This window comes from Camelus dromedarius, chromosome 36, assembly GCF_036321535.1.
Source record: "Camelus dromedarius isolate mCamDro1 chromosome 36, mCamDro1.pat, whole genome shotgun sequence".
In the NCBI taxonomy this organism is placed as follows: Eukaryota; Metazoa; Chordata; class Mammalia; order Artiodactyla; family Camelidae; genus Camelus; species Camelus dromedarius.
In genome coordinates, this window is record NC_087471.1 from 5,094,551 (window position 1) to 5,120,759 (window position 26,209).

A 26,209-nucleotide genomic window follows, 5' to 3' on the forward strand; every position below is an offset into this window, starting at 1 on the left:
ACCCCCTGTACATTTCCCACCACATCCCACCCCACCCCCTGCTGAGGTCCACCCAGCTGGGTGTGAGTCAGGGGCCCTGGGGAGGTGCCTGCTTCCCCTTCATTCTGCTCCTCCCAGATGGAAACATCCAGGCTGTAGCCTCATGGGGAACTCGGAGGGACAGGAGACACTGATGGATCAGGAGCTGGTGGAGCTGTCCCCAGGGTCTGGTCTGGCCACAGTGGAACCTGCCCTTTGGCCTTGCCCCTGGTGCCATCAGGAGCAGCCTGTGCCAGCCGGGCAAAGCTTTGGCCCTGGGTAGTCCTGGGAAAAGCGTAGTCGGGGCTGAATCAGCACCGGAGGCCGTAGAAGCAGGGCCAGGCGGGGCTGGAGGCGTGAATGGCTAGGGGTCCACAGCTCTCTGGGGCTGGGAGTTGGGCCAGACTGAGCCAGAGCACCAGTGGGTTCCCAGGGCCACCTGGGTCCATGTCCCCGACCTCCCAAAGTGTTCCTGGGACTCCCCCAGGCCCTGTGGTGTGGCTGCCACGGAGCAGGGTGGCTGCTAGTCAGTGGGCAGTGTAATGACAGGGTGAGATGTCTCCACCCGTCCCTGACCCTGCTGAGAAATGTCTGGGCTCCGGTGGGTCGTGACCTTGGGCGCACACAGGCGAGCCGCCCTCCTCCCATCAGACTCTCACCCAGGCTGGGCTTCTTCTCCTCAGGGGCATCTTCCTGGACACCATTGTTCCCAAGTACGAGGTGAACGGGGTGAAGCCTCCCATCGGCCAGAGGACCCGGCTCAGCAAGGGGGACATTGCCCAGGCTCGCAAGCTCTACAAGTGTCCAGGTCAGGGCTGGGAGGGACGGGCCAGGGCTGGGTGGAGGGCAGGGCCCAGGGGCCAAGAAGGTTGAAGCTGTGAGACTTAGCAAAGGCCAAGGCTGCCTGATGTCAGGGGAGGGGCACCCTGGGAGGGGCACTGTTCAAGTTACAGACCCAAACTGGGGCTCTGATCAGGTGGGGAGACGCCGAGACCTTCTGAGGGTCTGTGAGAGTGAGGGGCAGTAGGAGCAGAAAACGAGGAGCACAGAGCAGTTCTCAGGGAGTGAGCCCCCCCACATCCTCCCTCCCCTCAAGGAGCTTGACCTCAACTCTGGAACCCATGTAGCCTTGACAACAGGGCATCCTGCAGCACCAGGTAGAATGGAGAGGAGAAGAGGGTGGATCTTAAAGGGACAGACTCCCTTCTCTCCTCAGCCATCCTCCTGCCCTCTAAAGATGCCAGGACTCAGGGCGGGGAAGCCAAAAGTTTGGGCAAGGGGGTTGGGTGCCTGCAGCCAGCAACCCAGTCATTTCCTTTCCTTGACAGCCTGCGGAGAGACCCTCCAAGACAGCACGGGCAACTTCTCCTCCCCCGAGTACCCCAACGGCTACTCTGCCCACATGCACTGTGTATGGCGCATCTCAGTCACACCTGGGGAGAAGGTAACTGAGCATCCCCTCGGAGGGCTTAGTCCACGTGGCTGTGAGTGAACCTACCTGGGGAACGTAAACCCACTCACCCTATAGGATGATGAGGAGCTTTTACATATGAAGGCTAACTCGTGGATAGCAATTACTACATGCCAGGCATTTTCTAGACACTTCCCAGATCAATTCCCAGGCTTTCCACGCGGAGTCTGGACCTCTCACCCACCTCTGGACCTTCCATGTCCTTCGTATTTTTATTGCTCGGAAGAGTCAGCTTTAAGGCTTTATTTCCCTTGATAGGAACGTGTTACTGAATGTCCTAGTGCAACCTTGAGCTGGGTTAGATTTTATTACTGGTCACATTGCTCATTCCAACAGCTCTCAAGATCACTTTGAATCAGAATTCCACCATCCAACAGGTAGCCATCCTCACTCTGTCATGAGCTCATTTGATAAGCATGTCTTCTGGGTCTTCTGAACTTGGCCTTTGATCAAAACATTGAACAGGACATGATTCAAAGCGGATCCAAGATCTCCCTCCGAACTGACGTTGACCCAGTCATCCGCAGGCTTTGGGTGGAGATATGCCACCAGCTATGACTACACTGAATGTCATTACCAGCCAGCCACAGGTCACCACCTTATTGACCAGAATGTGAGCTGCCTTGGAGACCAGGCCTTTGTCATCTTTATATCCCTGGCACAGGAAGTGGTTAATAAATGCAGAATATGTGCCTGGATTTCCTTACGGATACAAATCCACTGTTACATCAGTTGGTAAAACTCATTTTAAACAGGAAGTGAGATTCGTCTGACATGCCTTGTTGCAAGTGAACCCAAACTGCCTTCTAGTAATCAAATGTTTCTTTTCTAAATGGTCACAGACCATCTGTTTAATTGGGGATTGACATTCAACTCAGTGGTTTGCTGTTCTCAGAATTCACTCCAAACCCCCCCCAACACACGCACAGGCACGCGCACACACACGCCCCTTTTGAAAACTGGGGAAGATTTTGTTCCGAGTTCTCAAGATTACAGACACTGATCCCATCTGCAAGTTATTTGAATGTCCTCTGATGTCATCTCTGAGCCTAGAGACAAAAGCCAGTTTAAAGAGGCACTCACTGCCTCTCCTATATTCTTGGGCTTCCGCGTCCTTTCCCAACTCCGCTCATTTTATTTTTTTGTACCTTGAAGTTCATCCTCATTTACAACAGACTTTTGCTGAGAGTGGAGTGATCCCGGTTATCTTTCTACCGTCTTCCCTCAAAAGTGAACACACCCCTTCCTTGTTCTTCTTGTTCTGAATCTAAGTTAAAAACTGCAGTCCTTTCTGCAGTCTTGTGGTGACCTTGCCCTGGATTCCTTCACTCCTCTGCTGAGGGTTTCCAGCCTTTGGAAATCACACTGCAGATAATAATAGTAATAACAACAACTAATGATTATCGGGCATTTGACTGGCCAGGCGTGTGTTAAATTCCTCATGTGTTATGTCTCTTAGTTAGCACAACATTATAGGCTGGGAGCTATACTGTTAGCCTCGTTTTGCATGTGAGAAAACAAACTTGGAAAAATTAAGTGACTTGCGCAAGATCTCGTAGAACCTGGATTACGATTCAAAAGTCTGCGATTTCAGTACTCTGTGTATTCTAAAGCCCCAGGCACTGGCCCGGCCCTGGGGATGGACAGGTGCATGAGACAGTCCCTGGCCCCGAGGAGCACAGAGTAGGGTAGAGCATCACTTTCTTTCCTGTTCCGTTGGCAGGAGTATGACCAATGCGTGGTTGTTGAAATCCAAAAAGTAAAACCCACCCACGGTCCTGGATGAAATCACAGAGCTGTAACTGAACCAAAGATGGAACCCTGGGGGACAGGGAACATTGAAAGCCTGGGGAGTCAGAAGAGGATGGCGTCATAAAATTGGAACGGCCACTCTTTGTTACTGAACAATTTTGTGCCAAAGTATCAGGCATCTTACAGGCATGATCTCATTATTCCTCATAACAGTTTTGTGACGTAGGCACTGTTATCCCTGCTGGAGAGAAGAGGGAATTCATGCTCCAAGGGCGTGAGCAGATCTGCCCAGGTTTACGGAGGGACTAGCGGTGGAGCCAGCCTTCAATTCGAGGACTATCTGACTCCAAAGTCTACTCTCTCAACAGTAAACCTTAAATCCACCCGTGTTAACAGATGGACTTTGACATCTCTTTTGGCTGCTGAGAGATTGTTTTTCACTTGCCTTCCGGTTCTCAGCTTATTGCCAGAAATGCAAGTGATGCATCACTCTTATCTTACACAATGATGCAAGTCAGAGGGATGTCAAACAGGAGAAACAGCCACTTTGGAGGGCCTCTTTGAGGATCCCCAAGCCCTTACACCGCATGTACTTAGCAACTGCCCTGAAGAGGATTTGCAATGTTTCCCAAACAATGAAGGCAACTCCTTTATGAGCAGGGAAGTGGTTTTAGGAGACCATAGTCATATGTTGCAGGGGAGCCAAGAAGATAAGAACTTCAACATGTTTTTTGGATTTGGCAGTGTCCCACTCTCATTCCCATCCCTGCCTTCTGATAATCTGCCTGTTCTTCAAGGTCCAACCCAAATTCTGCTTCCTCTATAATGCCCTCCCTGACCCCCACCTCCCATCCCCAGGCTGGGCAGAGGTGACTCCTCCCCGCCCTCCTCTGCAAGGCCTGGGCTTGGCCCTCTCCTGATTCCTTCTTCTGTAGGGCGTGGGGCTTTGAGGATGGAGAGGAAGTTGACACTCCTTGGCACAGCTGTTGGGCAAAATTATTGGTAGGCCCAGGAGGGCCACATGGAACAGAGATTAAGGGCGTAAGTTTAAGAGCCAGAGTGCCTGAGTGGCTCCCAGCCGTGCTCTTCCCGAGGTGTATGATCCTGGGGAAGCTGCTTACTCTGTCTGTGCCTTTGTTTACCCACCTGTGAAATGGGCCTGGTGATAGTACCTCCCTCGTGGGGTTGATACGAGGATTAAACAAGTGAATGTACATAAAGCGCTCAGAGCCCTGCCTAGAACATAGTGGGGATTCGAGCAATGTTAGCTGCTATTATCATGCTATGGTCCCAATCTAGTAAATGAGTTAACTGCTGGTCAGCTTCCCCGGGTCAGCCCCATCTGCCTCCTGGGTTCTGGTCTGGACCATCATGTGAACCAAATATCAAACCATCTGAGCAAACTCAACTCCAGGAATGAAATTAACATTTATGAGTGGCGGACACCGTTGTATGGATGAGTGACATGTATGTGTGACACCAGTGACAGACAATGTTATCGACTTTACATGCATTAATTTAATTCCCCTAAGTCCCATCAGGCAGGTACTAACACCATCTTACAAACAAGGAAGAGGAGGCCCAGAGGAGTTAAATGATGAGCCTAAGATCATGCAGACTGAAGCCAGATAGTGGGTCCCCGAGGCTCAACTTCTTCTCCCACCTCCTCCCTGAGAGCACCCAACAAGCATGGAATACTTCCCACACAGGCCGCACCTGGGGACCCCACACCCCGTATCTCATTGACCCCCGACTTCCCGAGTGGTGTCGTTAAGGTCATTTTTCAGACAAAAACACAGGCATAAAGTCAAGCCACGGGCGGGAGTCACCAGCCAGGAAGAGGCGTAACTGGCCGGGTTTTCCTTGGCAAAGGGCAGTGCCGCTGCCACCAGAGCACAGCTGCTTCCACACGACAGAAGTTGTTACAACTCTTAATTAGACACCTCCGGTCTCAGTATAGCCACGGCTGGGCCTCCCTGTAGGATGCCCTGACCGCCAGCACAGGTCTCTTCCTCCCGCGTGAGGCGACCTCTGCTTCCTCTTGCCCGTTGGGAGGTCTCGGGTGGACCCTGTGGGCGTGGTTTCTTCTTCAAGGGGCCTGGATTCATCCTCTCTGGACAGAGCCAGGGTTGTTTTCCAGGAGGAAGGGAAAGTTGCTGCTGTTTTGAGCACAGCTGCTGAGCAGAATTGATTGGCAGGCCTAGGGAGGCTACATGGAGTTAAGGGGGGTTAAGGGTGCAAGTTTAGGAACAAGGGAGCCCTCTCTCAGCACTCTGCTTTCCTTCCTCCATCCAGCCACTCTTTAAAAGATATTTTTGTTGTTTGTTAGATAGAAAGATAGCATATGCATGTTGTAAAAATTCTGAGCAATATGGAAATGCGTAAGGTAAAAAGGGAATGCTCTCCCCCTGGTTGTCTTCCAAATCCCACTCCTCAGAGGAGCCTGAGCATTGGTAACGCTTGCTAGGTCTCTCCAGACCCTTCTAGGTATGCGTGTGCATGCGTGCATGCACGTGTGTGTGTATGTGTGTGGTCTTCTGTAACTTGCCTTTCACAGCAATAAATTATGGTCATCATTCCATGTCAGCACATATAGATCTCCCTTAGTCATTTTTGTAGCTACTTATCCCATCATCTTGATTTCCCTTAATTTAATTATTTAATCATTCCCTGCAGGTCTCTTGGTGGATGCTCGGTTTTTCCAAGCTTTCATGATTACCAGAATAGATACCCTGAAACTTACATCTTTATACAACTTGGGCAAGTGTAGCTGTAGAATGAATTCCTAAAAGCAAAATTCTATTCAGGAGATATTTGGTAAGCAACTATTACGTGACATACACTGAGGATCCCATAGTGAATTAAACTTCCTCTGTGATCATAGTTGGTCATTTTCTAAAAAGATGAAACATTGTGTAATAAGACACGGGCTTTAAGAGCTAGAATAGATTTTCAACTTCAGTTTTGCAAAATGCCAGGACTTGTATTTTTATGATAATAATAACGCCCTTCCTCCTCCTTCCCTGATTAATAATCATCAAGAGTAACGTAGCATACTTTTCAAAACGTGCTCTCACTTGCTTACAGCTGAGGGTGCTACAGTTAATGAAAGCACCCACCCCCCAACTATAAACACATTTAAACTCATGTATGAATCAGAAGAAAAGATGAAGAGTGGACCGTGAGTTCCAAGCTAGGTCAGGAGAGATGTGAGTACATGGTGGTGGCAGGCAGTGGAAATTCGCGGGCTTGGTAGCTTGAAGGTTGTAGAGAATTGGAAAGGACTGTTGAGCTCTGTGTACAGAGAGGGTGAGCGGGGAAAGACTGGGGCATGTGGATGGAGAGCGTGGTCCTTGGACTTAAGATGATGGATGATAACAAGGTCCAGGGCATGATGGGTGGCCAAGAAGGGGCAGGGGGAGGGTGGGAGAGGTCAGGGAACGGAGAAGCCAGGAAATGGGAAGGATCGTGTGGGTGGTTATTGAAATCACCAAGCATTCTGACAGGGTCGGTGTCAGAGAGCGGCCGTGAGCCAGAAGCTCTTCCTTGACCAGTCACAGCATTGACCCAGGCTGCAGACCACAACCGCCAGCACCCGCTGTGGGGTCCTTTTCATTCTGACCTCCACTCTGTTGGCCTCTAGCTCTGCAGTGAGCCAGGGGGGAGACAGACCCTCTTTGCCCCTTTCTACTCCAGCAGGGCACCCAGCTAGCACCTAACAGGTGGGCCATCGTGTGTCCGCTGCACGCCGCTTGCAGGCGGGGGGCCGTTGTCTGGAGTCCCTGCTTGCTGGGCTTCAGGGCTCACTCTGGAAACTACTCAGGAAGCAGCTGCCCTCCTAGCACGTCTGCTCCTCTACCTGCTAATATGCCCACCAGCTGGGGAGACTGGTACTTTGCAAGGTGTCAAACGTTCCTCCCAGATTGGGTGAGCGTTTGATGGGTTTGGGGGCTAAAATGAGTTCATGCACGGGAAGTGCTTAGGGCACTACCTGTACGTATGGAGTGCAGTGTCAGGGTGACATGCTCTTTCCTTATTTTATGCACCAGATAGCTGAGGTTCAGAGAGGTTGTGTGATTTACCCAGGGACTCACAGCAGGAAATGCAGAGGTGAGAGTCAAACCTAGGCCTGTGTGATTGGAGTCTTTTCATACTTACGTCTTATTCTTCTAGTTCCTAAGCCCCTTGACAGGGACATATCTTAAAATCATTCACGGGAGGCATCCAGACCTGGTACTCCCTTCAGCAGTTAGCACGACCCTGCCCAGGATCAGCATTCAGTAAATATGTGATGATGGGTGACTCAGCCCTGCCTCCCTCTGCCTTTCCTCTCTGGACCCTTCGTTCCCATTCAGACCCCCCAGGACCCACATGCTGCCCTGGGCCCTTCCTATCACCAAGGAGACCTCTCTCCTCTACAGATGCTGTAATTTATATTATTTAAGTTGACCATGGGGAGAGCTGGGTTTGTTTAACCCTAAGCAACGGCCCTTTACCAAGGAGATCAGTAAAACGAGACCCTGGGGTCGCAAACATTCATCGAGGCTGTGCATTTTAAGTGAGGCCTGGCTCAGGATATCTGGGAAGAATGCTGGCTAGAACTGGCAGATGGCTGGGGCGGCGGCGGCGGGGGGTGCCATATCTGGGCCAGGAGCTCCTTTTTGGAACCCTTAACTATTTATTATCCGTGGCAAACCACCTTGCAAGGCAGGCAGCAGTCATAGGGCTGGTGGGCAAGGCCGGAGGGGTATGGGCAACAGCATAACCTTCTTCCTCCCCCATTACCCCAGATCATTCTGAACTTCACATCCATGGACCTGTATCGCAGCCGTCTGTGCTGGTACGACTACGTGGAGGTCCGAGACGGCTTCTGGAGGAAAGCGCCCCTCCGAGGTAACGGCTAGCCCACCTGTGCCTCCTCCAACAGCTGATTCCTTCTTAGAACTACTCACATCACACTCCCTTCATCCTGCACTTGGCCACGGGCGGCACCCTGGCACGAACACCAGGCTTCCCGGTGTAGTCAGTGCTGCCGGCTCCATCACTGAGTGTGTGACTTTGGGCAAGTCCTTTTCCCGATCAGGACTGCAGGGTCCTCGGTGCGGGCTTCCAGGCCTCCCTTGGAAGGGGGCTCTCAGTGTACCGGTTGGGGAGTATACAGAGGGAGTTGAACAGGCTCATCCCCACGGTTCCAGGCTCTTTTCCTCATCGTGGCAGTTTCAGGGGCTCTGTTTTCTGTCTGCAAGATCTGACCGGGAGCTACATACCTGGCACAGTGGCCCAAACTTGTTTGCACAGGATGCTTTGTCTGGTTGGGGGATAGATGGAGGGGGAGGTCAGAACCACAAGACAGAAGATGCTGTAATGGACATAGAGTTAGAGCAAAGAGAGGTGTTCATCAGGCCTGAGGGGCTAAATTCTTCTCCAATCTAGACATGATCCTAAGTGGCCCAGGACCACTCATTAGCATTAGAACTTTTGTCAAGGGAGGTGGGGTGTTAAGGTATAGCTCAGTGGTAGAGTTCGTGCCTAGCATGCACAAGGTCCTGGGTTCAGTCCCCTGTAACTCCATTAAAAAAATAAATAAACCTAATTACCTACCCCCCACCAAAAAAAAAAAAAAAAAAACAAAGAACTTTTGTCCCATAGTCTGAGCCTGAAGCAGGCTACAGATCCTTGCTAACCATCTCTTTTCTCCCGCCAGTTTCTGATATTGGAATTTTTCCTATTAGTCACTCAAAGCTGCTGTCTACGACACTTCCTGCTGCAGAAGTGTCAGCGTTTCCAAGATTGCAGTTTCTTTTTCATAACTTACATTCCTAGGGCAGCACCCTCCGTCCGTTGCTGAAAGTTGGGAAACACGCATCTTATTAGGAACACACAAATCATCCCCAGTCAATTCTTTATTACAAAGAATTCTACCGATGGCCAGCCTTACCCACTTACGTGGATTCTTGTCGGGTTTTGTTTCAAAGGGGACATTTTCTGACCCTGTCCCTGGATTCTGGGATTTATTTGGGGTCCCGTGGCATCCCCTGCATTTGAGCAAATGAAAACATTTTGTAATGTACAAAGAACACTGTGTTTGCTTTTAGTTATTACTTGCTTGCGTGGAGAGCAAATCAGCAAAGATAAGTAACGATGGTGATGTTCTTTTTAAGAAGTAAATGAAGTGCAGGTACAGCTGGTTATTGCGAGGAGTCACGTTTCCTCCCAGAAACAGTCGTATCTTTTTTCTCAAGTGCATGAAACCTTCTAGACTGGTCTCTGGCGCTTCAAGGCCAAGCTGGACCTTGGACTGGGGGTCAGTGGCCTTGGGAATGTATGTCAAGTGCAGACCAGGGTCAGAGCCCCCGAGTCCCCCAAAGAAGGGCTTCCTGGAGGTGCAGCTCTGATGCAGGAAGGGAGAGGGACTTGCTCGGGCCTCACTGCCCCTCTGTCCGCACCGCCTGTGCAGGCCGCTTCTGCGGGGGCAAACTCCCCGAGCCCATCGTCTCCACCGACAGCCGCCTCTGGGTTGAATTCCGCAGCAGCAGCAACTGGGTCGGGAAGGGCTTCTTTGCCGTCTATGAAGGTACCGAGGCAGGGGGAGGGGGGACGTCAGAGGTGGGGTCTCTGGACACCCTAGGACCACTCCCTCCTGTCACCCGAAGGGCCCAAGAGGGAGGAAGCAGAAATTCCAGCGGGATTGGCTGGGGCCAGGGGCACTGGGCAGCTGTGGGGGAAGTGGGGAGGGCTGAGGAAAGGGACTCTTGATCAGGGCACAGCATTCTGACTGATGTCCTCTTTTTCCCACCTCACCCCATGTCCCCAAAGCCATCTGCGGGGGAGATGTGAAGAAAGACAATGGCCACATCCAGTCGCCCAATTACCCAGACGACTACCGGCCCAGCAAAGTCTGCATCTGGCGGATCCAGGTGTCCGAGGGCTTCCATGTGGGCCTCACCTTCCAGTCCTTTGAGGTGGGTCAGAGACCCCCGGGGACAGCCCATCTCTCTGCGGGCTCCAGGGCTTGGGTCTGGGCTGCCAGAGCTCCTCCCGCTGACGGAGCCCCCCACCCCCGCCCCAGATTGAGCGCCACGACAGCTGTGCCTACGACTACCTGGAGGTGCGCGACGGGCACAGCGAGAGCAGCACCCTCATCGGGCGCTACTGCGGCTACGAGAAGCCGGACGACATCAAGAGCACGTCCAGCCGCCTCTGGCTCAAGTTCGTCTCTGACGGGTCCATTAACAAAGCTGGCTTCGCTGTCAACTTTTTCAAAGGTGCCTCTTTCCCCGCTCCCCCACCTCGCCCTGGCCAAACCACCCCCTTCATTCCTTCTTTTTATGTTTTAAATTTTATTTGATGGTGATGGAACACTTAGCCTGAGATCTACCCTCGGAACACACTGAGGTGTACATCCAGTATTGCCGACCACAGGCACGAGGTTGTACAGATCTCCTCGACTGACTGCAACTTTATGCCCAGTGATTAGTAACTCCCCATCTCTCCCTCCCTCAGCCCCTGGTACCCACCATTCCACACTATATTTTTATGAATTTGGCTATTTTAGATACTTCATGTAAGTGGAATCATGCAGAATTTGACTTTCCATAATTGGCCTATTTTGCTTAACACAATTTTCTTAAGATACATCCACGTTGTTGCGTATGGCGGAATTTCCTTCTTTCTTAAGGCTGAATAGCATGCCACTGTGTGCATAGCCTGCATTTGCTTTAGCCTCATCCTTTGGTGGACACCTTGGCCATTATGAATAGTGCAGCCACGGCTTCATCGCTTCCTCATTCACTCACTTGACACAGACCCTCTGAGGGATGCGTCGACCTTGGCACCTTGCCTTTGAATTTATGGTCCCACCGAAAAACTCCACACCTCATTGAGTAAATGCCAAACTTAGGTACAAGTAGCTGACTCACCGTAGATGCTCAACTATGAATTGACGTAACAGTTCTGGAGTTTCCTTAAAGTCTAAGTTTGTACAGAAGAAGTGTTGGTGAGGCAGAGAGGCAGGAAGTGCCATGGGAGCTCAGGGCGGAGGCAAGGCAGTGTGGACCTTTTGTCAGTGTGATCCTGGGCAGGGTATTCTGCCCCAGCCTCATTTCCTCGTCAGTAAGATAGGGACAGTAACAGCCCCTCCATCACAGGTTCCACGTAGGGATTAAGGAGAGATGAAAGCATGAGGAGAGATGAAAGTCCCCTACTCAGCCAGGGGACCGCATGAGAGGCACCAGAGGCTGGTGGTGGCTGCCAGCCTAGCCAGCATGGTCAGAAGGAAGGCTCTGTGGAGTCTTCCTGTCCCTTCCTTCAGGGCACCGTCTGTCCCTTTGGGGCTGTCATAAGCAGGATCCCTTGGGGACCGAGTAGCATTCTGGGCAGCCATGGAGGGCTGGACGGGGGTGGGGGGGAGGCCCACAGCCCTGGAGGTGAGCGAACAAGGGAGGTTCGCAGCTAACCTCCTCCCACTGGAGTGGGGCTGGGGTGGTCCCAGGAGCCTGAGGAGCCCTGGACTTGGCTCTCAAGCAGAGGGCAGGAGGAAGGAACCAGGCCCTGGACAGGGAGTCCCTGACACCCCTTCCTTCCAACCGCAGAGGTGGACGAGTGCTCTCGGCCCAACCGCGGGGGCTGTGAGCAGCGGTGCCTGAACACCCTGGGCAGCTACAAGTGCAGCTGCGACCCGGGCTACGAGCTGGCCCCCGACAAGCGCCGCTGCGAGGGTGAGTGCCCCCAGGCCGCCCACTCGCCCCCCCCACACACCCTGCAGCCCGGACCTCTTGTGCCCGTGGACAGACCCCTTTCTGGAAAGACTAGGGTTCCCAGGCACTTTTGTCCCTGCCCATGGATAACGGGTACATGGTGTGTCTCAGTCCTTCAGAACACGCTGTGACCAGGTATGAGGTACTCGTTTGGTTTGGCTTTGTTTTCATTCTTCTTCTTTCAAAATGCTGACCTTAATTGATTCCATCACCCACCAGAAGGTCAAGATCTACAATTTGGAAACCACTGTTCTCGGACAGCCACTGAGTCTCAGCCTCCCACAGAGGTTCCCAGGAGGCTAGTGAAATACTCTCTGGCTAACCGACTCCAGCTCAGCCTGATCTGGTGCCCGGCTTCTCTCCACTCACCTCTGAGCAGCTCCTTCTCTGTGTCTCCTGGTCCTCTCTGCCCCCCTCCCAGTCCCCTCTGCCTCCCCCTCAGTCCTCCCCACCCTCCTTCTGGTCCTCCCTACCCCCCTCCCAGTCCCCTCTGCCTCCCCCTCAGTCCTCCCCACCCTCCTCCTGCTCCTCCCTGCCCTTCTCGCAGTCCTCTCTGCCTCCCCACCCTCCTCCTGGTCCTCCCTGCCATCTGGCACTGCCTTTCTGGAGCCCCTCTCTCCCCTTCTTCCCTCTAAGCAGATGCCTGGCCTTTTCTCTCGCACAGAAGATAGAAGTGGCCACGCAACTCCTCAGCTCCTCGTACTCTGATGACACCCCCCACCACCCTGCCTCCTCCCCTTCTACCTTCTACCCCAGAGAGATCAGCCACAAGCCCCCGGGCTGGGGGAACCCACAGACCCATGCCTCCTCTTTGACGCACCACAGCCCACGTCCCGTGCCCTTCTCCAGATTCGTGGTGGGGGACTTGTGGTGGGTGACGCTGCCTCCCTTGTCCCTCCAGCGGCCTGTGGCGGCTTCCTCACCAAGCTCAACGGCTCCATCACCAGCCCGGGCTGGCCCAAGGAGTACCCTCCGAACAAAAACTGCATCTGGCAGCTGGTGGCCCCCACCCAGTACCGCATCTCCCTGCAGTTTGACTTCTTCGAGACCGAGGGCAACGATGTAAGTGCCCACCCGCCTGGGGCTGAGGAGATGCAGGGAGGTCTGAGGTGTGGGTGCTCTGCTCGGTGCCTGCTTCCTGCCCTCTGAAATACTCCAGGAGTGGGGAGGTGGCGGAGGGGGGTTCAGGGAAGCCAGGGAGGCTCAGAGGAGGGCCTTGAAGACCGGGGAGCACGTGGCAGATGGGAATGAAGGACGGGGAGTCTAGAAGCCTGTGGAGGGAGGAAGGGCTGGGGGCAGCACAAGAGGACCCAATGGGGCAGGGGTGGCACCCTTCTGAATTGTTAGGTGTGGCAAAGCAGGTAAGTAAAGGCGAAAGGACCCACAGAACAGGGAGCCTCCCCGGGTAGCAGTGGTCAGGAGAGGCTTCCTGGAGGAGGTGGGCCTGGAGCTGCACTGCCCTGCAGGTGTGCAAGTATGACTTCGTGGAGGTGCGCAGCGGACTCACGGCCGACTCCAAGCTGCACGGCAAGTTCTGCGGCTCCGAGAAGCCCGAGGTCATCACCTCCCAGTACAACAACATGCGTGTGGAGTTCAAATCCGACAACACGGTCTCCAAAAAGGGCTTCAAGGCCCATTTCTTCTCAGGTAACCCGGACTCCCCAGCTCCGGGACCCACCTCCCCTTCTTCCTGCCGCTGCACCCCTGCACTTCCCAGCCCCCCTGGTGCCAGGCGGCAGGGTCTGTCCCCGGTTCCCCTCACCAGCCCTCGACCACCAGGCCAGCCCCTCCCCGCCTGAACCCCACTCTCTCTGAGCCCTTAGGGCTGTGTGGGAGCCCACCTGAGGATGGGCAGGACACAGGCCTGCAGAAAGGAAGGGACAGGGCGCTCCAGGTCTCAGGAGCCACAAGCCAAGGCCCGAGAGAGGGCAGGCCCCAGGAGCAGGGGGTTCAGCGAGGCCAGGACCTGGGACGCTTGCAGGGGAGGAGGCTGTTTGCGTTGGACTGTGGGGCGGACTATCTGGCAGGAGCTGGATCTTTAATCAGACCCAGCACACGCCAAATGGGGTTATGCCAGGGCCTTCAGGAAAGTTGAGGAGCCTCCCTTCCCTCAATCCCACAGCCTTCCCGCTCCTCCTGGCCCACGGTAGGGGCTTCAGATGCAACTAGCATACATCTATTGAGAGCCGCCCCACGTCAGGCTTGGGGTCAAGTCCCTTTGATGGCCCCATCTTCGGGCAGCCTAAATGGGAGAGCCCCCTGCCCAGCCTCTCCAGGCTAGACCTGCAGGGCTCCCTGGAGACACCGCCGCTGCTTTAGTAATTCCGCAGTCCTCCACCCTGGGGCCAGGCTGCGAGGGGGCTGGTGGTCTTCTGGAGGCAGTAGGACCCCGAGGTGCAGGCAGTGCAGGGCGGGAGCTCTAAGGAATCGAGTGTGGGGGAGAGCGGAGAGCAGGAGGCTGGTGGGCTGGCTGGAGCAGGCAGCTTTGTTGGGGAGCAGCCAAGGGGTCCTCATCCCCAGCATGCCCGGCGGGCCAGGCCTGGGCAGCAGGAAGGCCGGAAGCCCACGGCCGGGTCCATGCTGCCGGCCTTCTCCCCTCCTTTGCCCAGGGTCCTGCATCCTCAAGCCCCCATGTGGCCACCCTGCACCCCTGCCTGCCCCACTGGATGCCACGCACTGCACCTGTGCACTGGTTCCCTGCTTGGCACTGCCAGCCACCCCGCTCTGCTTACAGTGCCCCACAGCCCCTGCCCCACTGCTGGCTGAGACCCTCCCCTTGCAATGCGAATTCTCCTCTTCCCTGGGCCCACCTGGAACTCCTGTGAGGTGCTCACCAGAGGGCTGAGGGGCTGTAACACCTCAGGGGTGGGCTTGGCCCCCTGGGGAAACCATTACCTGCTTACTCTTGTCTCTTCCTGCCCTTCTGTTGCTCCAGTCTTGGGGGGCGGAGGGGATGACTACGTCTGTCAGGCCTAGAGCCCAGGGCTCTCCACCCATGGTCACCGCCCTGCCCTGACACTGTGCCCACCCCACCCTCAGCCCCACACAGACGCACGCGCACACACACACGTGCACATCTGCACATGCACACACATGCACTGCCCCTTCGCACAAGAAACCTGCAGAGGACCCTCACCTGTGGGCGTCAAGGCTCAGCCCTCAGGGCCCGGGGCATCTGACTCTGGCCCCCCAGGAGGGGGGCTATTTGGACTTTTGGGACACCCAGCGAGGAGACCCTAAGGCAAGAAGAAGAGAGAGCCTGAAGACCTTCAGTGTGACCCCAGCCACCTTCCGGGGCATTTGGCACTGGAGGGTGAGTGCCATCTCCTTGTCTGGGCCCGTGTCCACCCTCTGCTCCTGCCCCTCCTGCAACCTGCTCCCCTGGCTCCCAGGAGAGGCTGCCCCCACCCCACCAGGCCAGAGCCCCGCCCCGGGCACTTCCTCAGGGTTACTGCTCTCACTCCTGCACTCAGCCACTCACTCACCCACTCACTCATTCATTGGGCAAGTATTTCTTTTACCCCTACATTGTGCCAGGCACTGTACTTGGTATTTGGAGCCCAAATATGAGGAAGGCGTGGGGTCAAAGCATTTCAGGGAAATCTTTGTTCAGTCCATGAGCGGGGACTGCTGAAGCTGCTAGCATAGTCACCAGTGAGTCCCTCGGTGAACCCCCCAAGATGACTCGCAGGGTGCTCCTCAGCCCCACTTTCTCACAGGGCTCGTGCGAAGGCAGCTTCCACAGGGTCCCCTGTGACGCTCTATAACTAAAAAGGAGCCCCGAGGAAGTATGTAAGGACTCCACATCTTAACCTTGGGTTTCCATGGGCCCCAAGGGGTCTGGCTCACCTGAGAGTGGATCAGAGAAGCAGGGCCCTCTGGGAGCCAGTGCTCCAGCCCGCAGGCCCCTCTCCTGAGCGAGACCAGGAACAGAGCCCCCGTTGTCACAGTCCCCGCCTGGCCAGCAGGGTTCATCTCTGGAATTCTGGGTGTCCATTTTCCACTCCCCTTCCCCGAATGCCTGTGTCCATGCCAGGCACACAGTCCCCAGAATGACCACGGAGAGACTGGAGAGTATGTGTGTGAGGTACCCACGCCTGTGACCAGGTGTCCCTCTGTGTCAGTGCACTTGTTTCTGCGTTCACTGGAAAGTGCGTGTGCAGAGTCACCTGACCGGGAGCAGCTGCACATGTGAGCACTCCTGAGCCCCCGACCTCTGCATCCGTCCGCGTCTCCGTTGGCACCTGTGCGCGGGGCCCTGAGTGCCCGCACATGCCGCTGGGCCTGTGCGTCCGTCCCTGTGCACGCTTCTGCACACACCTGGGGAGTGAGCAAGCCATGCCTGTCTGTGTACGTGGGTACACAGATGGCTCACGGGTGGTGTCTGTGTGTGAGGGGCTGACATGTGTCCTGCGCAAGTGTGTGCGTGTGTAACCGTGGGTCGGCTTCTGTGCTGCCAAGTCGGGATGACAGTACCTGGTGAGGGACACTGTGTCTGTAGGTGTGTTGGTGAGTGTAGTGAGTGTGTCTGTGTGTAACACACTCTGTAGCTGCAGCGCCAGGAGGGAGCTGAGCTCTGGATGAGTTCCCCCACCCCGTTCCAACGGACTGCTCCCCTCTGCCAGAGACTGCATCTCCCTCCCCAGTGTGCGGCCTCTTCCCACCCCCAGCCTTCTCCCCGCTGCAGGCTTCCTCCCCGTCCTTCCCTGTTGCTGCGCCTCCTCCCACCTGCTGCCCCTCCGTGACCTGGCTGCACCGCCGGACATGGCCATCCTGCATGTGTGTCCCGCTGCCTTCCCGCCCTGCCCGGGGACCCGCCTCGGAGCCAGAGCCGGGCCTGGTTTTCACTGCTCTCCCTCCCTGGCCCCCCCGCCCTCCACCCCCACCCCTTGGTCCCTTTTCTCCTTCTCTCTCTCTCATTTCAGAAAAAAGGCCAGCTCTGCAGCCCCCCCGGAGACGCCCCCAGCAGCTCAAATTCCGAGTGCAGAAAAGAAACCGGACCCCCCAGTGAGGCCTGCCTGGCCTCAGGACCCTTTGTTACTCAGGAACCTCACCTTGGACAGAATGGGATGGGGCTCTGCTGCCGCCCACCCCCACCTCCGCTCTGCCATGCTGGCCGCCTCCCCCTGGCCGGACAGAACTGGTGCTCTCCTCACCCCGTCCCCCTCACGTGGACAGGGGGCCCTCCCTGCCCCCCGCCCCCTCCCATTTTGATGGTGTCTGTGACATTTCCTGTTGTGAAGTAAAAGAGGGACCCCTGCGTCCTGCTCCTTTCTCTTGCAGTCTGCTTGTCCGTGTGTCTGTTTTTCCACTTGTCCTTCTGTCCAGTAAGCAGGTAATGGTTCCCATGCCAGTCAGCTCTGGACCCCAGCCCTTCCTCCGTCCACTTGGAATTTCTCTCCCCACAGCTGGGCCCCCCTCAGTTGGCTCTGCTTGTGCCCGGGACCCCCATCATCGCCTCGGCCTCTGCTCCCCACCCTGCCTCCCCAGGGGAGGACGCCCGGCCAGGCCTCCCACTTGCCCTGGGGTGACGCCGCCCTCAGCCCTGCACAGACCCGTCTGCCCTTGCTTGCTCCCCCTGCAGACAAAGACGAGTGCTCCAAGGATAACGGCAGCTGCCAGCAAGACTGCATCAACACCTTCGGCAGCTACGAGTGTCAGTGCCGCAGTGGCTTCGTCCTCCACGACAACAAACACGATTGCAAGGAAGGTAAGCAGCTCCGGAGCCCTTCCAGCACCGCCCCTGCCCACGCGTGCAGCCTGCAGGGCTGGGACGGGGAGCGGGGTCAGAGATGCCGTCTCCTTTGGCCTCTATTTGGATTCAAGAAGCTGAGTGACCTCTGAGGTCACCTTGTTTTGCCTCCTGCCTGGTACATGGACCCCCGCCCTGCGACCCCCCCCCAGCAATATGCAAGCCACACACACTTCCGGTCTTGTGTGTATCAGGGGAGGAGGGGCTCATGGCTTCCCCCAGGCTCCCCTTTTAGGCTGTTCTGGTAATTATGCCCCTTAAAATCCACATCCAAGTCTCCTTTTGTACCCACCTCCCTCTGTCAGGGAGGTTGAGATGGGACAGTGGCTAAGAGCACAGATCCTGCAGCCAGACCACGTGGCCCAGCCATGTCACTTAGCCAGCAGAGTGCCCTTGAGCAGCTGACTTCCTCTCTACGTGCCTGGGTTTGCCGTGAGTGATGCATAGATGATAACAGCCCCGCCTCAAGGGTACAGGGTGCTGCGACGTGCTCCGAGCAGCGTCTGGCTCATAGCAAGCGCAGTCACGTATGCTACCATTATCCATCACACCTCAGATCCCCTGGGACCCAGGGTCACTGCCTCCCTGACATGGAAGCCCTGCAGGTCCCTGAAAACAGCTCTGTGTCATGGTGCACATCATCAGATACCTCTTTGGACACAATGCAATGCTGGCCTGCTCCAAGGCGTTAATTGCATGCTTGCTGGGAGCCTACTATCCCAGCAGCACGATGCAGACTCGCCTCTGACACTGAGTGTCTGTGTGCCGCTGGGTGAGTCACTTCACCTCTCTGAGCTTCAGCTTCCTCACCCATGAGATGGTCCTAAACATTAGAGCCCATGCTTTGAGCACTTAGCACAGTGCCTGGCAAATGCGTCTTCTCTCCATTACTGGGTGGACGACCCAGATCCTGACAGATAAACTGCCGACTATAATAAACAGAGTTGAAGCACCCAATAGACACTCAGGGGCTTCCAACCCATCACTCCCACTCCCCAAATAGAGTTCCTGACTTACGGAGCCCCCACATCCTTTAGCTAGAGGAGACCTTCTGATGTCTGAACTGCATTGTAGCTTTGTACACTCTCTCTGAAAAAGAGGATTTTGCTAAAGAACCCTCAGCTTCGGCATCGACAAGCTAGCCAGCGGAAGGTGTACACTTCTTGGGAGGAGGGCCTCTCTGTAGCTCTGATTCATTCTAGAAGCACCGGTGGTTCCACACTCCAGTGATAGGCTACTTACAAATCAGTCAGTATTTCCTGACCGCCCGTGGAGGGTGTAGCACTGTGCAAAATTCTGTAGGGGATTCAAGAGAGGATCCCTCTGGTCCCAAGAAGACTGCAGTCCAGCTAGGGAGAGAAGTGGGCATGGAAGGAGACATCAGAGGGCGTGGAAGACCGGTGTAGAAATGGGGGGCCAGTGAGTGCGGAGATGGGGGGCTGTGGATGGATAATGGAAGCAGCTCATAGCTCCAGTATAGAGGCCAGGAGCCCCACCTGCCTCCACCCGGGCTGCTGGGCAGCCTGCAAGGGCACTGCCCCTCTCTGGGCCCTGGCGGATATGCATTCATCCTGTGAGCAATGTGCGGCCCACACCCCACCCACCCTTTTCTCCTCCCCAGCCCAGCAGTGCACTGGCTTTTCCTCAGATTGGATGATCATGGATCAGGAGCATCAGCTTTTAAACTGGAGTTTGCGAGGCCACGCTTCTCCAAGGCAGAGGGCAGGTGGCAGTGGATCGAGGAGCCATGAGTAGTGAGAACGTGGTGATAGCAAGTTTCCTTGAAGGAAAGGAGCCCAGATGGGCAGCAGCTGGAGGGGAGCGTGCGTTGTTTTAGGATGGGCAGAGCGTCAGAAGGTTCATGGGCTGGCAGATCTGACAGAGAGAGGGGGGCTGTGTGTGTGGTAGGAGGGTCCCCAGATGGTGGGCAGCACGAGCTCCAGCTCACAGAAGGAAAGTCCATTCCTGCCAGAGAGGAGGGCACCTTCTCCGAGATGCAGCAGGAGGGAAGGTGAGTTTGCAGGTAGGGAGTGGGATGTTGAAGTCGCTTATATTGGAGGGCCCTGCTTTTCTCAAGGAGGCAGGAGGTGAGGTGGTCTGCTCGGAGCAGGGCTGGGTGTTGAGGAGAGGGCTGAAGGTTTGGAGCCACGGCTGAGGAGGGGAGAGATGGAGCCAGTGAAGGACAAATCCAAAGATTACCAAGTGATGGGGCCCAGCCAACCTGGAGATCACAGTTAGGGTTTTTCAAGATGGTGCAGCCCAAGCATGGCTGTTGATAGGCAGTTGGGGTGATCGGCCACGTGGTCCAGCTGATAGAGAAGCACGTTAAGTCAGCTCAGGAGGAAGTATTGGGAGACACCAGAAGGACTGAGGCTGTGGAGGTCTCTCTAAAGTTGCGAAGCGTTAAAGCAACAGGAGGGCCTGAGAGCCCTGGAAGGACGGGAGGTGGCCACTGAGAGCGGGATGCGTTTGTAGCATCAAGAAATGGAGGGTGATGGCAAAGCCTCGGGAGCAGGGCAGTAAGAACCCACAGAGCTGAGAAGGTCAGGGTGTGGATGGGCCATCTGTGTGTTCGTTGACGTCACCTAGGATGGTGGCAGGAGTCGGGTGGAGAGAACTGAGTCAGGTGCCAAAGTCTTCTGTGAGTGTGGAGGCATGACAGGAGCTTAGAGGATGCCAGCATTGAGGGCAGAGGTGATGTGGCCAGATGGCCTTAAAGGCCCAGCCGTGCACTCGGGGCACCTGTGGGGGCTGCTGGCATGGATGCTGCCGGGTGGAGTCCAGCTTGGAACCGAGCAGCTGCTTTTCACTAGGCTGAGTGACTGAATGGAAAAGAAGTAATGTCAGCCTTCAGTCCATTTCTAAGAGGAGGACAGAGAAGCGAGAGAGGAGGAGGGCAGGAGGGAAGGGCTTCCTTCCTTTCTTCACAGGGACCAGTGGCACATAGGGTTCCTGCTGATCCCCTTCCCCTCACTCACCACCCCCCCCCACAGCCGGCTGTGACCACAAGGTGACTTCCACCAGCGGCACCATCACCAGCCCCAACTGGCCTGACAAATACCCCAGCAAGAAGGAGTGTACCTGGGCCATCTCTAGCACCCCCGGGCACCGGGTCAAGCTGGTAAGGTGCCCACTCCCCAGCCTGCCTGGGCACCCCTGCTCCTCCATGCCTTCTGGCCACCACCTATTTCCCGTCAGCTCCAAAGCCCCATGTCACCCAGAGCACTGCCTGGAGCGATGCCGGTTGCAGGCCCGTGGCCTGGCTGAGCCCATAGGGCTGCCATCCCTGTGAGAACCCCAAGTCTGGTCTGGACAAAGGCCCTTTCCCAAAATACAGTGTGGGTGTACCTGCCATCGCCCCAGTCCTAGGTCCTCCATCCTTCCCATCCACCAGCAGCGATCACTCCCTGGTGTCCATGAACTGGGGTCCGGAGACCTAGGTTTGTTGCCCACCCCTCCCGCCCTTCAGCCAGTTTCCTAATGCGCTTTCGTCCCTCACACCCTCCAGACCTTCACGGAGATGGACATTGAGTCCCAGCCTGAGTGTGCCTACGACCACCTGGAGGTGTATGATGGGCGTGACGCCAAGGCCCCCGTCCTGGGCCGCTTCTGCGGGAGCAAGAAGCCCGAGCCCGTCCTGGCCACAGGCAGCCGCATGTTCCTGCGCTTCTACTCGGACAATTCCGTGCAGAGGAAGGGCTTCCAGGCGTCCCACTCCACAGGTGAGCCCCCCGAGAGGCCAGGGCGCTGGGCGGCCGGTACCCTTGGGCTGTCATTTGTCCTGAGGCTTCTGCTAATCCTGATCTCAAAGGCAGGCCCTGGGTTTGGGGTGAGGGTTTTACAAAGAGCTGGTGAAGACAGGCAGGCCAAGCCCATGACTCAGTGCAGAGACAGTGTGTCCTGAAGGCAAGGCCAGGGGGGCAGAGAGTAAGCCTCCTGGGCGAGGGAGGGGAGGTTCTGATTAGAGTTGGGAAGGTCAGAAAACAGGGCAGTAACAACCGGAGGTGGGGAACCCAGGGGTGGGGAGGGAGTCCCCTGGAGTCCCCAGTGGTAGGACACTTGACTGTGCAGTAGCCCACCCACGTTCCAGCCCCCCAAATTCACTCCATCATTCATTCTACAGACACCTGTTAACACGTGGAATGTATAAGGCAGCATTCTAAGTGGGGGTCACAAAGTGAACAAAGCAGACAGACCTCTCAGTCCTTGAGACATTTCTTCTGCTTTGATTTGGTCGTTGACTCAACGACCTTTTCCTGAGCCCCAGCCCTGTGCAGAAGACGCAGAGGGGCACAGGCCATGAATCACGCACGAGACCTTCACCCGGCCCACCCGGGAAGCCACAGCCCGGGAGTGAGACAGGACATGGACAGAGATAATTGCAGCAGGAGACAAAACACGATAAGGGCCTCTCTGTGGGTGAGAGCTGATGGGTCACTCTAGGTGGGGAGTGGGGGGAGCCCAGCACAGCCGCGATCCCAGGACAGCTCTGGGTGCACATAGGTGACTGCAGGTCATTTCCTATGTGAGTCTAGCAGTGAAGTGGGAATATGTGGCCACGGAGGAAGCCTGGAGCCCAGTCCTGCGAGGCCTGGGACGCCAGGCCAGGAGGGTCAGAGGGGGGTTTGCAGTCTTCTCGTGGGTCTTAAGCTACCTGTTCGGGAGCGCCCAGAACTGATGGTTCCACAGCCTCCCCTCCTCCCTTTCAGCTCAGTCCCTGACCCGGGCCCCACCCACCCATTCCCCACCCAGCATCCTGGAGGCCAGAGGGCATCGGGAGGAGGTGGACATGGATGGCCCTGCCCTGCCTGTTCTCGTTTGCCTCTCCCAGCACAGGGTCACAAACTGGAGGCCCGGAACTCCATTTGGCATTCAGACCTGCTATGTTTGGCCCACGCTGTGTTTTTTAAAGACGTGAGCCAGCGTTTTAAACTTAGGAGTTTTCGCCTAAAGTCCAGATGTACATCTTCTCTCTTAAGAATGGGAGCTCTGGTGACTCAAGGGCCACGTTCTTCTGTGACAGCCATCAGCTGAAGCGAATTAGCAATGTCCTCTTTGGACAAGTGCACTCTCCCCAGCGCCTCCGCTCAGAGTGGCCTTCCACCCTGCCGCGTCCCTGGGCCTCTGTGGGCATCTCTCCAGGCGGAGAGCAACAGAGCACTTGTTCCAGGCCGAGTCCTGGGCTGGGTTCAAAGCCACCTATCACTAGCCATGTGGCCTGAGCCAGGGCCTCCATCCAGCCAGGAAGACTGCACGTCGTGAGACACAGTGTCTGGGCCGCAGCCCTGCTTGGGGAGGGGTGGTGGCCGATCTTGTGTGTCCCCCCGCCCCCAACAGAGTGCGGAGGCCAGGTGCAGGCAGAGGTGAAGACCAAGGACCTTTACTCCCACGCCCAGTTTGGTGACAACAACTACCCCGGAGGGGTGGACTGCGAGTGGGTCATCGTGGCCGAGGAAGGCTACGGCGTCGAGCTGGTGTTCCAGACCTTCGAGGTGGAGGAGGAGACCGACTGCGGCTACGACTACATGGAGCTGTTCGACGGCTACGACAGCGCCGCCCCCAGGCTGGGGCGCTACTGCGGCTCGGGGGTGAGGCCCCGCCCCCGCCCCTGCCCCGCCCCGCCCCGCCCCGCCCCAGTGCAGACCCAGCGCCGAGGCGACGCAGCTGAGCCTCTGAGGGCGTGGGGCTCTGGCGTGGGTGGCAGCACCTGCCTGCCTGGCGCTTTGCAGGAGCCAGAGACCCAGCTAACGCAGACGTTCCTGCAGCCTCGGGCACAGGCCCTGCCCTGACCCAAGCCTGCTCAGCACCAGTATGATTCTGTCTCCAAGGTAGTTTGCATCTAGGGAGGAGGATGGCGTTCCCTCTGCCGCCTCTTTCCCTTGCTCCGTTCCAAAGGCAGCTCCCAGGGCCCGGAATGAGGGCAGAGGTTGGGGCAAGATCCAGGCACCAGGGCTGAGCTAGACAGTCATCCTGGCAGAGCCGTAACAATACCCTCATCTCTTCCACTGCCAGCTTCTCTTCTTGGCTAAAGGCCAGCTGGTCCCAAAGCATATTGGTGCTGCTGTCCAAGCAGACACGGAGCATCACTGCTTGGTCCATAAAATGGCACTTTCAGAGGCAGTGGGCAAAAGTCTGCTTAATGGGATTTTAACTAAGGCCACAGGAAAACCACAGAGATGGATTTATTTTCCTCCTGGGCAGAGCTTGTGGCTTGTTTTGTTTTTTTCTTTTGTTTTTTTTTTAATCCTTTCCACTTTCAGACAATGCCATCCTCCCCTCCCCATTCCACACACACACACACACACACACACACACACACAGACTTTTGCACATGTACTTGCATTCATACGCACACTCAGACATGTACTCCTTCCCATCACTTCCTTGATCCCCTGCCTTTCTCATGGCCATGCTCAGGGGCAGCAGGAAGGGTTAAACTTTCCAAGAGCTGCAGCAGCTGCTGGACCCAGTGTTGGCTGGTGGAATCTCCCCTTAGGAGCAGAGTTCCAGCCTTTGTCAACTGGCAAGGTCTGGGCAGGGCTGGGACAGGGGGGAGAGATGGGGAAGCGGAACACGTAGCTGCTCCGAATCCCCTGGCCACCAAGCTAGCGTGCCCTCCCCACTTTGCCCTTTGTAACTCCCTTGATCCGACACACTCGAATGAGTCACACACCAAATCAGGCGTCCCCAGGTGGCTTCTTCCAGAGACTTCCACCAGCCTGGAGCCAGCAGGAGGGGACCTGGGGAAGGAACCCAGTTCCGTCAGGGCTTCCTGGCATGGTGGCTGGAAATGTCCCCAAGGTTCTCGGAAATGATCCTTTCCATGCCTCAAGGGCCAGGGCCTCTGTGTGCTGATGCTCTGCGGGCGGCTCTCACTCTGAGGGCCTGCACACAGAGGTAAGGAGGGGCTTGCAGGAGCCTAGCAAGGGGCATCACCGAGAGCTGACCTTGGCCGGCATCAGCAGAGGGCAGGAGGGGAATAGCCAAGTCCCGGTCTGGGGGACCCAGCTGTCCTGTCTTCTCCAAGAGTTGGCCAGGACAGCAAGACGGCAGCCACTTGGAGAAATCGTTCCCTTTGCAAAGCCTTTCACAGCCATCCTCTTTTTCGTTTCCCCTCACTAGCCCTTCTAGGCTTGGGGAGCAGATGGCATTTTTTTCTGTTTGCTGTTGAGGGAAGTCAGGCACAGAGAGGGGCAGTGCCTTGCCTAAGACTTCACAGCTAACTAGTTAGTAGTTGCGCTGGGTGTGGAATGGAAGTGTGACTCTGACTTAAGACAAGCTCTTCTACCCACTGCTATCTCCCCTCCTCCAGGCGCCCCCTTAAACTCCTGCTAGCAAACAGTCCTCTTCCTGCTTCAAGGTGCTGGGGGAATCTGGTGGAAGTCGGGAGCCGCCCGCCTTCCTTGCAGCAGAGGAACGTGGGGAGGGAAGACAGCAGTCCCAGCCCCTCGTCCTCAGCCTCACGCCCACCCCTTTCCTCTGTCAGCCTCCCGAGGAGGTGTATTCGGCGGGAGATTCTGTCCTGGTGAAATTCCACTCGGATGACACCATCACCAAAAAAGGCTTCCACCTGCGGTACACAAGCACCAAGTTCCAGGACACTCTGCACAGCAGAAAGTGACCACAGCCCCCACACGGGTGGGGCTGGCAGGCCTGCTGCCCCTGGTCACCTGAGCCGGACAGCAGGGGGCGGGCAGAAGGCGGACACCCCGTCCTCGTCCCCAGTGCCAGGACCTGTGGGCTGATGGTCTGGGTGAGGCTGTCCTCAAGAGGCAGGGGACTGGACTCCTACATAAGCCACTTCTCCACGGTCCCTTCCTCCCTCGCCCCCACCGGAGTGAGGGACCAGGGCCAGGGAGCCAGAGCTTTCCCTGAGACACTTGAAGTGGCCATTCCTCTCTGGGGGCCCGGCCCGGTGGGTGAGGGTCTGTCAGCAGGACCCGCCCCCTTCCCTGCCCATCTCTACACACTATATTGTGTACAGCCGGTGGCATAGCTTCATTGTAATGTACATTTCCCACCCCTTCTCCAACCTCGATTTGGTTTTATTTTAATCCCCCACTTCCCCCTGTTCCCTGGGGTGTGAGTTTCTGCACATGTCCCACAGGAGCCACAGTGGGAAGATGCAGGGGAGGGGGTGGGGCAACAAGACAGGGCTTCTCTCAGGCCCAGTGGCTGGTCGGCCACACCAGGGCACCCCAGCAAATAAACCGAAAGTGTTACAGCCAGTATCCTGTGCCAGATGCTCTCTCTGGGACGTGGGGGCCCGGGGTGGGGAGGCATCGCATTCCAGATGTGCAGGCTTGCACTGTCTGGAGCCGGCTCACAGCCAGGGCACCTGGCCTCCCTGGCTGCCCTTCCTTCCTTCAGTTCCAGAGCCCCTGAGGGTGTGATTTCACACTCCGGCACACACAAATACAGGCGCCTTGCACACTTCAGCCTGCAGGCGCAGCACATACA

At 56.3% G+C, this 26,209-nt stretch overlaps 1 protein-coding gene across 3 annotated transcripts in view; it reads left to right on the forward strand.

Moving 5' to 3' along the window:
• Positions 1-25,980, forward strand: part of BMP1 (bone morphogenetic protein 1) — a 38,294-nt gene extending 12,314 nt beyond the window's left edge. For 2 of the 3 annotated variants that reach the window (XM_031442056.2, XM_064482463.1), the window contains 14 exons: positions 702-826; positions 1,347-1,462; positions 8,032-8,134; positions 9,699-9,815; positions 10,058-10,203; positions 10,311-10,506; positions 11,833-11,958; positions 12,899-13,059; positions 13,464-13,644; positions 17,582-17,707; positions 20,743-20,870; positions 21,258-21,471; positions 23,087-23,337; positions 25,236-25,980. In XM_031442056.2, the coding sequence (XP_031297916.2) occupies positions 702-826; positions 1,347-1,462; positions 8,032-8,134; positions 9,699-9,815; positions 10,058-10,203; positions 10,311-10,506; positions 11,833-11,958; positions 12,899-13,059; positions 13,464-13,644; positions 17,582-17,707; positions 20,743-20,870; positions 21,258-21,471; positions 23,087-23,337; positions 25,236-25,370 (2,125 nt within the window). In that variant the 3' untranslated portion in view covers positions 25,371-25,980. Of the gene's footprint in view, positions 1-701; positions 827-1,346; positions 1,463-8,031; positions 8,135-9,698; positions 9,816-10,057; positions 10,204-10,310; positions 10,507-11,832; positions 11,959-12,898; positions 13,060-13,463; positions 13,645-16,922; positions 17,087-17,581; positions 17,708-20,742; positions 20,871-21,257; positions 21,472-23,086; positions 23,338-25,235 lie in introns of those variants that run through there. The other variant, XM_064482464.1, reaches the window with a different exon arrangement.
• Positions 25,981-26,209: the final 229 nt, after the last annotated feature.